Source organism: Dipodomys ordii, unplaced genomic scaffold, assembly GCF_000151885.1.
Source record: "Dipodomys ordii isolate 6190 unplaced genomic scaffold, Dord_2.0 Scaffold259, whole genome shotgun sequence".
NCBI classification, from domain to species: Eukaryota; Metazoa; Chordata; class Mammalia; order Rodentia; family Heteromyidae; genus Dipodomys; species Dipodomys ordii.
In genome coordinates this window covers 161,067-173,720 of record NW_012267475.1, presented here as the reverse complement: position 1 = coordinate 173,720, position 12,654 = coordinate 161,067, and the positions used below count along the sequence as shown (strand labels likewise).

The following is a 12,654-nucleotide window of genomic DNA, read 5'->3' as shown; positions in this document are numbered from 1 at the left end:
AAGGCTTTCTTTTCTAACTTCCCTTTGCTTAAATTTGCATTTAAAATAACCTCTATAAAACTTTTAACTAAAGTTCCTTGGGTCCAGTTGTGGGGCCTGAACTCGGCCTGGGCGCTCTCCCTCAGCTCTTCAGCTCAAGGCTAGCGCTCTACCACTTGAGCTACAGCGCCACTTCCGGCTTTTTTCTTATGTGGTGCTGAGGAATCAAACCCAGGGCCTCTGGCATGCAAGGCAAGCGCTCTACCATTGAGCCAACTTCCCAGCCCCCTAAAGTTCCTTTTTAATGCAATGTAATAATCCTGTGAAACATTTGTTATCACCCAAATCTGATGACTGTCTTCTCAGTTTGAGTTTAAAACTCTCCATTTTTAACTGCAGGATGACTCTTTGGTGTCAGAGATGGATAGTCACACAATGGACACAGGAGATTTTCCTCAAAGCAATTTCATGCAAAATGATACAATATTCTTACTCAACTCAGAGCTAAGCTGCCTGGGCAGACACTTTGCTAGTTTGTTTTTTTTTTTAAATCAAAATCTAAACTACTTCATCAAGAAGTTAGGCTCATATTCTAAGTTTAATTGATTACCAAGATTAGAAAGGAGCTATTAAAGTTGTACCTCCCTAATTTGGCTTCAGGTCACCAGCACCACAGAGACTAATTACAATTGAAATAAAAAAGCATATATTTTCAGGAAATATCAACACAAAACAAAACATAAGCACATTAGTTTAACAGAAAAGACTTTTTCACACCACCATGATAGGTTTGTTTTTTGGTTTTTTGTTTTTGTTGATTATGGGACTTGAACTCTGGGCTTGGGCACTGTCCTTGCACTCTTCAGCTCAAGGGGAGCACTCTACCCCTTGAGCCAAAGTGCCACTTCCAGTTTTCTGGTGGTTAATTGGAGATAGAGTCTCATGGACTTTCCTGCCTGGGTTGGCTTTGAACCATGATCCTCAGATCTCAGCCTCCTGAGTAGCGAGCATTATAGGGGTGAGCCACTTGTGCCCAGCTGACAGGTTTTTTAAAAAATGAAAACACTTGAACATATTTATACACACCCCCACTTGGTCACAAAGGTCTTAAAATATGCTTAGGTTTTAAAAATGAATATCGGTCATATGTTTTCTGGAATTCCAGTGGCAAGAGACATGTTGTGCCCATGGCACTATAGAACCATGAGATCAGTGTTAGAAAAATAAAAACTTAAAAACAAATACCTTTGCAAGCAAACAAACAAGAGTCTTTTACAGATAACCAAAGCCTAGATAGCCAAGAACAGTATATATTTAGAAAACTTTGCTGCCAAAGCATACTAGCAAATGGATTGACCTTACATACTTCCTAAGATGGGCCTCAGTTTTCAGCTACCAAGGCACATTATTATAGAAATTGACCTTGTATATTTCCTAGATGTGTGGAAGAAGGGTAAGCATGATGGAATAGTGGAAGTGGCCTGAAGATGAGCCCTTAACCTACCACACTTTCTTACTCTGTTATTCACCCATTTTTAGACTAGAACACTTTATACTAAGGCCAAATTATATTCCACAGAGAGATTAACTTTACTCCCCTAGAACTCCCTTGAATCCCTGGTGAAAGTTCTTAAGCATACATTGGGGGACATACATGGGAAGAACCATGTTTCTAAAGACTGACACAAGTACAGTTGGTACAGGCACTATAAGAGCAGGGTGAAATGAGATGTACAAGTTCTTGTGCTGAAAATGAACTTTACAACTTTGGTGCAGGAGGTGGGGTGGGGAGGATTGGGTGGGGGGGGCGGCGCAAGGATGGGAAGGGGAAACAAAGGAGGAGGCTACAAATGCTTGATAAGAAATGTACTCATTATCTTGCCCATGTAATTGTAACCCCTCTGTACAGTATTTTCACAATAAAAAAAAAGAAGAGCAGGGTGAGAAAAGAAAAGCCAGTGCCACTGAAAGCAACCATCCCAGAAGACCACGCAGACACAGCCATGTACAGCAAAAGGAGTTTAGTGTCAGCAAGGGCTGACAAGGCCAATTCTCTCATGGGAGAGAGAGAAATGGCACCTGTCTTTGTTCAGGGGCATTTTTATAGTCAGGGGACTAGAGGCAGGGAGTACTCTGCATGCACAGCTGGAAGATGAGTTTAGTCTGGGTGGAGGATGGTAATACAACCAATCCTGGAGAAGCCTACAGGAGCCCAGTGGGGAGTTCTCTTTTCTTTGTGAAGGGCAGGGTGTAGTTCAGGTCTTGGTGAAGGGTATTCTGCTGATGCAGCTGGGGACTAGAGATACAGACAGAGGGCCTAGGATGGAAACTGTAAAGTCTCAAATGGAAGAGGATATAGTAACAGCTGCCATCGAGAGAGAGAACTACATAGGACACAGTTTGACAGATGTCTTCATGAGACCAGATAGGTTTTCTTGTCAGGATCATATGAAAAGGAACGATTCCCAGAAACCAAATTTGGGAAGACCAAAGGAGGGAGTTTACAATGAGTTAACTCACCAAAACCGTACCAAAAAACCCTCTACTGATGTCTCAAGCTTTGAGGGCTTGTTGGGGTATTGATTGTGTCTGATCCACTTCTTCAATAGTCCAGATAGACAGATTTCCAGAAAACAGAAACAGAGACTTACTTATCTCCAGAGGTTTCCTGAGTGACTCCAAAAAGATTTAGTGGCAAGTTAGGTATTCATGGTCTGGCTGTCAGAGTGGTGGAAATCCCACAGGGCTCTGGAACATCTCAAGGGGCACCTCCCTTATGGGTTCCCATTCTCTGGAAGCCCGAACACCAAGGCCATCCACTGGTGCCTTGACACTGGGATCTTGCTAGGGCCTCCAAATGTTATATGGGAATTCAATCAATGAGACACACAGAAGCCACACTTTAAGAGGTTGAATTGGGAGTGTTTATTAGAAAGCCAGGTACTGCCTGCAGACCCAAGTCCTTGAATGCAGCTAGCACACACAAAGCTTATAGAGGCCAAAATCATATGATTGGGGTGGGGAACTAAAACTAACAAAACTGTTATCCATAAGCAAAGCAAACTATCAAGGGGAACAATCAGGGACAATCAAGGAACAGTTATCTGGGGGAAATAATGAAGGGCAAATATTCTCTGCAGCAAAACTTTCCTGGAGCTAAACAATATGAGACATCTGCAATTCAAAGAATGACCTGTTTCACCTATAGGGTTTTCAGAACTGGGTAAAAAGTCCCCGTTATTTATTAAAACACTAGGATGGCAGTTACAATAAGATGCTGTTACTTAGTCCCAGTATCCATATTTCAATATTTCCATTTCCTTACTATGATAACATATTTTCCCACTTAATCTCATTTAAAAGTATTTTAATTGCATACTACTCCATAGGTCACCGGTGTTCAATTAAACCCTTATTGGACAATTAGGTTTCCTTCACACTTACAGATATAGAACCTGTTCTGAGTTCAAAAAATATTTTTTAAAAGCCTTTCTTAAGATAGGAGCCCAAGAACAGTACTTGAACATTTTGAGATCTTTTTAATTGTTATTTACTTACTTTCCCAAGGACTGTAACTATTTATATTCATACAAAACTTGAAATGTTTATGTCATAAACTTCCCATTCTGTGTCCCAAATATTTCATTGTCTTTCTCATTCTTTCTCTTAGCATCTCTTGTAAGGATTCTTTTGTGTGTGTGTGTGTGTGTGTGTGTGTGTGTGTGTGTGTGCATGTGTATATATGTGTGCATGTATGTGTGCTTGTACCAGGGCTTCAACTCAGGGCCTGGGCACTGTACCTTAGCTTTCTCTCTGAAGGTTGGGGCTCTACCACTTGAGCTGCAGCCCCCCTTTGGGGTATTTTTAGTTACTTGGAAGTAAGAATCTCATGGATTTTGTTGCCCAGGTTGCCTGCCAAATATGATCCTCAGATCTCAGCCTCCTCCTAGTTAAGATTACAGGTGCGAGCCCCTTATACCTGGAAATGTTAATCATGAACTTGATTGATGGATGCCTTAGGGATTAGTAAAGTTCACTTCTGAATGTCTCTTGAAGAGTGTTTCAGGAAACTGGATTTGACAAGTGGGTTCACAACTGATGGAGGGAAGAGGAAGGTTTCCCTGAAGAGGGATGGCACCAAGCAATAGACTGAGGGCCCATATGATTTAAAAGTTGAAAAATTGGCTGGGTGCTGGTGCCTCATACCTGTAATCCTAGCTACTCAGGAAGCTGAGACCTGAGGATCACAGTTGGAAGCCTGCCTGGGTAGGAAACTATGAGATTCTTACCTGAAGTGAAGAGACTGGGTCTGATCAGCACCATCTTAGCCACATGGTGGATGATAGGATACTGTGTTTAACTGGTGCCATCTTGTCTCCCAGGTGATGGACATGTCTGAATTCTTAGAGGTAGGGGCGGGGACTTGGCTGATAGGTTCCTGGACCTGCCAGCCTTGGGCCATGAACTCTCAAGCTCTCTGTGACCCTGCCCCTGACCTGACCCTCTTTAGGCCCAGAGAAGCTCAGGTACAGGTACATTATGCCATGTGTCTCCTGTCTGCTCCTGTCTCCTCTCTGCTCATGTCCTGTTGCTCCTCCTGGTCAACATGGCATCCCACTTCAGCTTTTATTGGAGCTGATCTGGTTTCTTGGTATTGTTTTTCTGCTCTTTCTTTCCTCTCAGGCTCTCATGGCTCAGTTTTCTAATAGTGTTAAGAGTATTTGTTGGGCTGCAGATCTTTGGACAAGATTCACCACAAGCACTCCAATTAAGGCTCCAATTTTCAGCCTCTTAACTGTGGCATCTCCCTATCTTGCTGATCAAATTCCCATATAATAATCTTCAATTAACCAAGAAAACCAGAAATGAAGATGTGGTTCAAGTGGTAGAGCACTAGTCTTGAGCAAAAAATAGGTGGGAGGATAGTGCCCAGTCCTTGAGTTCAAGCTCCAGGACCAGCACAAAAGAAAACAACAACCACCCCCAAAACAATGACAAATGGAGAAAACCCTCCATTACTTGTAGGCTCCACATTTTCTGAGTGAGTGGGTCTATCATTGTTTCCATGATCACAGACCTTAGCTTCTTCAGCATGGATATACATCAGAGGCTCTCCAATTGGGACCTGCAGCTTGAGATTGGGGCAGCATCATCCATCTCCCTTGTCCTGAAGCTCCCAGCTTCTTGTACTGAGGAGATAATGGGGTTTTCTGGCTCTCCAGGGTGCAAATGGCCATTGTTGGCCTCAAATCATGTAAAGTCAATCTAATAAGTCTCCTTTTATCACTGTGTATATTCTATTGATTCTGTTTCTCTGGAGAACCCTGACTTCTGCAACTGATGTCTTTCTTTCACTTTTATTGTGCTGTGATTAGCATTGAAGTGTAGAGTTCAGCATTTTGTAGTAATAGTTACAGAGTTTTAAGAACATTATCCTATGAGCAGTCACTTTTCCATTTCTAAGTGCTGGTGGCTCACACCTGAAATTGCAGTTTAAAGCCATCTGGGGCAGGAATGTCTGTAAGACTCTTTATTTCCAACTCAGCAGAAATCTAGCAGAGGAGCTTGACTCAAGTGGTACAGCACCAGCCTTGAGTAAAAATTCTAAGAGACAGCACCTTGTCCTGGAATTCAAGCCCCAGTACTTACACTCAGGCACCTTCTCTATCCACCCCCCACCTCCAACAAATGTTCTTTCTGTTCTCCAGACTTGTCTAATCTGGACATTTTGTATAATTGGACTCACATAATACCATACTATGTGATCCTTATGGTTGACACCTTTCAGTTAGCCTAATGTTCTCGTGGTTCTTCTGTGTTGTACCATGTATTAGTACTTTAATCCTCACTACTCAATAATATTCTACTTCATGTTTATTCTACATTGCATTTGTCCACTTGAGGTAAAGCTCCACTTATAACTTTCTGTTGGTTAGTTGGGGATAAGCGTCTCAGGGACTTTCCTGTCCATGCTGGCTTTGAACTGCGATCCTCAGCTCTCAGCCTCCTGAGTAGCTAGGATTGCAGGCATGAGCTAAAACCACTGGCTACGGCTATGTTGCTTGTGTTCCTATGGCCCTGTAGCATAATTGAAGTCAGGTATTGTGATAGCTTTTTATTTTGTTTAGGATTGCTTTGGCTCTTCAGGATCATTTTTGCTTCCATAAGAATTTTAGGATTTATTTTTCTATTTCTATAAAGAATGTTATTGGAATTTTGATGAGGATTACACTGAATCTGTACACTGCTTTCAGTAATATAACTATTCTCATATTAATTCTGCTGGTCTGTGATAGAGGGCTGTCTTTCCATCCTTAATATCTTTCTCAGATTCTTTCTTCAGTGGTTTATAATTTTTATTCTAGAGATCTTTCACCTGTTTGGTTGGGTTTACTCAGTTTTATTTTGAGGCTTTTATGAGTGGGACCATTTTCTTTATTTCATTCTCAGCATATTTGGGCTTATAGATAGAAAAGCTACTGATTTTTGAGTTACTATTAAGAATACTGTTATGTTGCCAAAACTGTTCATCAGGTCTAAAACTTTTCTGGTAGAGCTTTTAGGGATTTTTCAGGGTAAGACCATGTCATCTGAAAAGAGGGAGCATTTAACTTCTCCCATTCCCATTTATATCCTTTCTCTCACCTTCATGTTTTAAAAAAACATGTGAAGAATTCACATCCTTGTTCCCTAGTTTAGGGGGAATACCCTTAGGTTTTCCCCTTTTAGTTCCATATTGGGAGTAGAAGTTTCATATAAACAATTTAGTACACCAAGGGTGTGTCCTTCATGTCCCCTGGGGCTTACACCCCATGTCACATGTTTGGACTCAGCCTGAACTGGCCTTGGGGCCATCACCAATGGCAGCCAAGGTCCTGCAAAGAGGGACTTAATTTAATTGCTCCTTCAGGTTCCACTTAGAGCAACAATGGCTATGAAATCCCTCCCAAGGGTCTCCCACAGAGAGAGACAACTGGTTAATCATGAGTAAAGAATTCTTCACAGCATTGGCTTAAATAGGGGATAACAAGCTTCAGCTGTCCAGTGGGTGCTGTCACAGACAGTGTACTGATTGTCCTGGCATTTCCAGCCTCCACTGTGATTGATGGAGAGAGCAAGACCATACATAAAATATGGTAGCTCCACAAAGAGGAAAATATTTTAAGGTAATTATGAGAGTTCTGAGGGTTGTCCATTCTATTAGGTGATATTTGAAATGGGAAAGTTTGCTAATAACTCTGTCTACCAAATATAAGTCCAAAAGACTTGTTGGGTTTTGTTTTATTTACTTGGAACTGGTAATGTTAGACTATTTCTTTCTGGGTATTTTTAACTATTTGGTGAATAAATGAAATAAGAGAGTAAATGGTGAGTCCAAATAGGCTGAAGGCTTAGGATTGTACAGCACGTTGGTAACTATTAAAATAATTATAACAGTTTTTGTTTGGTGCTTATTTTTTTCTGTGCTGTTCACTGTCATTTGATTTAGGAAGGTAATTGGTACCTCAAAGCCTTCGGACAAGACTCTAGCTTTGTCACAAATATTCTATGTGTCTAATGTCCTAGATTCAAATGTGACATTCAAATCCAAAAGGATGAACAAGGTAAGCATCAAAACATCTTTCTGAACAAAGGTGAACATGGGAAATTTTGACATGTTTTAAATTTTAGCTCTCTGTCTCTGAAATACTTTAACACCAGGAACGCATAACATAAAATAGAAAGACAGTGGATTAACAATGTGGTATTTGTGAAAAATCCTGAACACCTTTGATAAAAAATAAGGTATTCAAGTGCCTCACTCATAGTTAAATATCTTTAAACAGTGATAATACTCCATTTGTGAAACTGAAGAATAAATTGGACAGATCATTAAAAGTGAACTGAATTCCTTGTAAAGCTCAATCTATTTTTAGAAAAACCTCAGTATGAACCAGAAATGTCTAATGTCAGGGATTTTGATGGCAATATTGCTGTTTCCAAAGTGACAGAAGGCATCCACCATTCACTATTTGGTCCTGGAAGTGCACCTCAGTAGGTTTGAGAAGAGTGAGACAACCCCTTTACACACCTCATACCTGGCCTTTGGAGGCACTGCGTTGTGACTGTAGCATGAGTTTAGGCTGGGTCATTGCTGTCTGCCCTCTTGTCTTTCCACTGTGTCCCTGGTAATTACTCTGTGAGTTTGATGAGAATTAAAGCCAATACCCATGAAACCTCAGGAGAGAAAGGTCTTTGTTTCTCTCAGAAAAGAAATGACTGGCTGAGGTCTAGGGGAAAATTCATGGTCATTGTCATGAAATCTGCTTGTAGTCCTCACTCTTGATGGGATGAGGACTCTGTCCACCTGCCCTGGAAATCCCAGCAAGTATATCTTTATCTGAGCATAATTTGTTCCCTGAATACACTTAAGTGTTGAAACTTACAGGAGCTCAGCCTCTGTGAACTTAGACGCAGGAGGTATATTTGTTCATGCTATCCTGACTAAAGCTGGGTTAAGAGAAAGACTGGGTGTAGGATCCCTGGGTGATAGACTCTCTTGGTGCCCAGTCTTTGAGTATAATGCGGGGGTGGGGTGGGGGTAGCTTGTCTTCTCCTAGGCTGGCTGCTGTAGTGTGCCTCTGGTTGTCACGAACATGCTGGGGAATGGACCATCATGATTGGAGTCACTTCCTGTGGCAAGTGCTGGGTATCAGCAGGGCAAAGCCACTCCTGTTCCTTTCCAGCCCAAGTCAGCTTTTCAGGCTAGATTTTCAGTCTGCCCCAGAAATTAACTGCAATTACCTCCCAGATTGTGGTAAACAAGGTGCAGTCATTTCTGCAGATCCCAATCCACCACTGAACAGAGCCAACTGTTTAATCTTTTTGTCTCTAGGAAAAATGTTATGAGCTAAAGCATATTATGTGCTCTTGCTCACCAAAGGGACTGAGCTGCCAGATCCCTTTCTCCCGGGAGGGCAGATGGAAGCTGGCTCCTCCATCCATGTGAGAGGATTGCACACAGACAGCCTCCTTGCTCTGAGTCTTAGCAACGTGGTGCCCTTCTGTGAAAGAAGAGCTGCACCCACATGATGTCAGTGGATGCTTGCATTTCTGGTGGAAGTCTTTAATTTTTGGTGGCCATTGCAATTCTTGATGTTTGACCAAAAGGGGAATTTTTCCTTCAAAACAAACATAGCCCAAGTTTTATTTGAATGAAAGAATAGGAAAAGTGGTAGGTCCTACAATGGTTTTACCTTCTACAATATGGAGTGCAGTGCCTTGAAAATAAAATGCATGCTGAGGATCACCATTCTAGACTGTTCTCCATCATCATTTCAACCAGCCTCATTGGGTGCTTACTAGAAAGGCTGTGCAGAGCCTCCAGAAGCATACATATTGACCTGGAGTCAGGTGGATCTCACCTGATCCTTAGTGATGAGTGTTGGGCCTAGGACAGAAATCTGTACAGAATCCTGAGAGACACAAAGTAGGGATTTCTCCTCCAAGGAAGGGGCTGCTGGACTATCTGGGTCATGAGGAGGGCACTCTTGTCTGAGGGCTGGGAAGGTGGCTCAGTGGTAGATTGCTTGCCTTGCATGCTTGAGGCCCTGGGTTCGATTCCTCAGCACCACATAAGCAGAAAAACCCACAAATGGAGCTACAGCTCAAGTGGTAGAGCATTAGCCTTGAGCTGAAGAGCTGAGGGACAGTGCCTAGGCTCAGAGTTCAGGTCCCATGACCAAAAAAAAAATTAAAAAAAGAAAGGAAGGAAGAAGAAAGAAAGACATAAAGAAAGAAAGAGAAGAAAAAAGAAGTCTTAGTGTGTCTCATTGGTCATACTCATCTCAATCATAGCAGTTTTATCTACCAATACCCATTTTCCTTTAAGTACAAATGAAGTCCTATTGTGAATATTACATTTACATTTTCATTCTGTTTTTAAAATGACCAAGAAAATACTTTAAAAGACCCAGACAGCATTATATTAAAACATTATAATAAGTTTATCTATAAAAGGTTAGGTTCATTGCATTTTCAGTTCTAAACAATGGTACTCTAAAAGCTTAAAGATATTGAAGTGATTTCCCTTGTACAAATTTTGAGAAAATAGTTGTCTTAGGTGGGAAACATACTTTTTTTTGGGGGGTCCGGTCGTGGGGCCTGAATTCTGGGCCTGGGCACTGTCCCTCAGCTCTTCAGCTCAAGGCTAGCGCTCTACCACTTAAGCCACAGCACCACCTCCGGCCTTTTTTTCTTTTTGCTTATGTGGTGCTGAGGAATCAAACCCAGGGCCTCAGGCATGCAAGGCAAATGCTCTACCACTGAGCCACCTTCCCAGCCCCAGGAAACATACTTTATAAGACCTATAGCTACATACTCCTGCAAATTCTAGTTGGCATGTAATTTTCTTACTTTGTAATATCATGGAAGGAATGATTGGGTGGTTTATTTAAGTTCTATTTTTTTCCTGCTGAATGATACTTTATGAATTTAACTGACATCTTATATTTACTTCTCATTTTTGCTTATGTCATAATAAAGTGGTCTCTATCTCTTCCTGTCTGTCTCTCTCTAATGGTGCTAGTGAATGTTGAACACAGGGCATATATTCAGTGGCTTTTTCATTTACAGCAGGTACTCTACCACTTGAGCCACATCTCAAGTCAGGCATTCTGCTGGAGGCATTAACTGGAGATAGAGTACGTAGGGACTAGCTTTGAACTTCAGTCCTCAGATCTCAGCCTCTTGAGTAGCTAGGATTACAGGCATTAAACATGGATGCCAATTCCGTGTGCTTGCCTTAATCAAGCCGAGTATAAATGTACAGTATCACTGCTGCCATGTTTTTATGCATGAATAAGGCATGGCAGTCTTTCTTAGGCCATCTTCCATCTCTCATCTTAGCCCTGAAGTCACATGCAGCTGTGGGTGAAGAGTCACCTGATACTTCCTGAAAGACCTCTTACCCCAGGACCATGAGCAACCAGACCATCGTAACAGAGTTCATCTTGCAGGGCTTCTCAGAGCACCATGAATACTACATCTTCTTGTTCTGCTGTTTCCTGTCCCTCTACTGTGTGGCCCTCACAGGTAATGTCCTCATCATCGTGGCCATCACCTTCAACTCTGGCCTCCACACACCCATGTACTTCTTTCTGTTCAATTTGGCCACAATGGACATCATCTGCACCTCGGCCATCATGCCCAAGACATTGGAAGGGCTGATGATAGAGAAGAGCTCCATCTCCTTTGGAGGCTGCATGGCCCAGCTTTATTTTCTTACATGGGCTTTATCTTCAGAGTTGCTGCTGCTCACGGTCATGGCCTATGACCGCTATGCGGCCATCTGCCACCCCCTGCATTACAGCACCATGATGAGCAAGGCCTTCTGCAGCGTGCTTGCTGCTGGAGTGTGGGTGATCTGTGCCTTCAACTCATCTATCCACACAGGGCTGATGGTGAGACTGAACTTCTGTGGGCCCAATGTCATCACTCATTTCTTCTGTGAAATCCCTCCTCTGCTCCGTCTCTCATGCAGCTCCACTTATGTGAACAATGTCATGACCACACTGGCCGATGCTTTCTATGGTGGGTTTGACTTCCTGATGATTATTGTGTCCTATGGCTTCATCATCTCCAGCATCCTGAAGATGCGATCTTCAGAGGGGAAGCAGAAAGCCTTCTCCACCTGCTCCTCCCACCTCATTGTGGTGTGCATGTACTGCACAGCAGTGTTCTATGCCTACATAAGTCCTATGTCCGGCTATAGTGCAGCAAAAAGCAAGTTAGTTGGAGTGCTATACTCCATGGTGAGCCCCACCCTCAACCCTCTCATCTACACTTTGAGGAACAAAGAGGTCAAAGCCGCCCTCAGGAAGGTTTTCCTCTTTTTCAGAAATTAATCTGTCGTGTGATAGGTGTGAATGTTGATAGGGGTGACATTGATCATGATGTATTGTATTTATAAACTTCTTTGTTGAGTGGAAATTCTGTTGTATGCCTTCTTAAGGATAATAAAATACTTAAAAAATACTTTTTGCCAGAATGTCTTCTTCTTGGAAGCTCCATTTTCCATGGGGATTGGTCTTCCTGGGTAATGTGATGAAGTTTTCTGTGCTGAAATTAAATAAGCCTACCTCTTTCATCTCAGCAGAATGTCTGCATGGATGACTTCACACTTTTGGACATCAGTGACTGACTGAGGGAAGACTGACGTTGATGTCTGACTCTAGGCTTCTGAGACAGAGTAACTGATGATCTAAAGGTGAGACAGAACCTTGGTGGTAGGGGAGTAAGATTGTGTGTGTGTGTGCATGTGTATGTTTTGGATGCTGAAGGCAGGATTGAATATGTTTTTTAAGGCTTAGACATGTATAAAAATCTATTCTTTCCTTTGTTATGGAAAACATTCTAAATGTACGTCTGGAAATCACACGTAGAATTTACATGTGCGGACTGGAAAGTGTTCTGGCAGGAGTTTTGGACACTTTTATATTTGGAGGACTGTTATCCTAATGGATAGATTTCAGAGCCAGGGGCCTTTGGCCCGGGCCTGTCATCCTAGCTATTATAAGGTATTATAAGGTGAACTTATCCTAGAAGCCACATTTTGGAAGATTGGAATAGTGGAGTCTTCATTATACATTAGCAGGCTGCAGGCAGCCAGTTGTTACGGAGGCCTGCAGCACTCAG

General features: G+C 42.2%; 1 protein-coding gene across 1 annotated transcript; it reads left to right on the top strand.

Moving 5' to 3' along the window:
• Positions 1-10,937: 10,937 nt before the first annotated feature.
• Positions 10,938-11,864, top strand: LOC106001035 (olfactory receptor 13A1-like). The gene has a single exon (XM_013036207.1). It carries the CDS (start codon positions 10,938-10,940, stop codon positions 11,862-11,864), a length of 927 nt encoding a protein of 308 aa, XP_012891661.1.
• Positions 11,865-12,654: the final 790 nt, after the last annotated feature.

Bases quoted from the DNA above. Each gene is read 5' to 3' on its own strand.
- LOC106001035 (XM_013036207.1), top strand. From the start codon at position 10,938: ATGAGCAACCAGACCATCGTAACAGAGTTCATCTTGCAGGGCTTCTCA.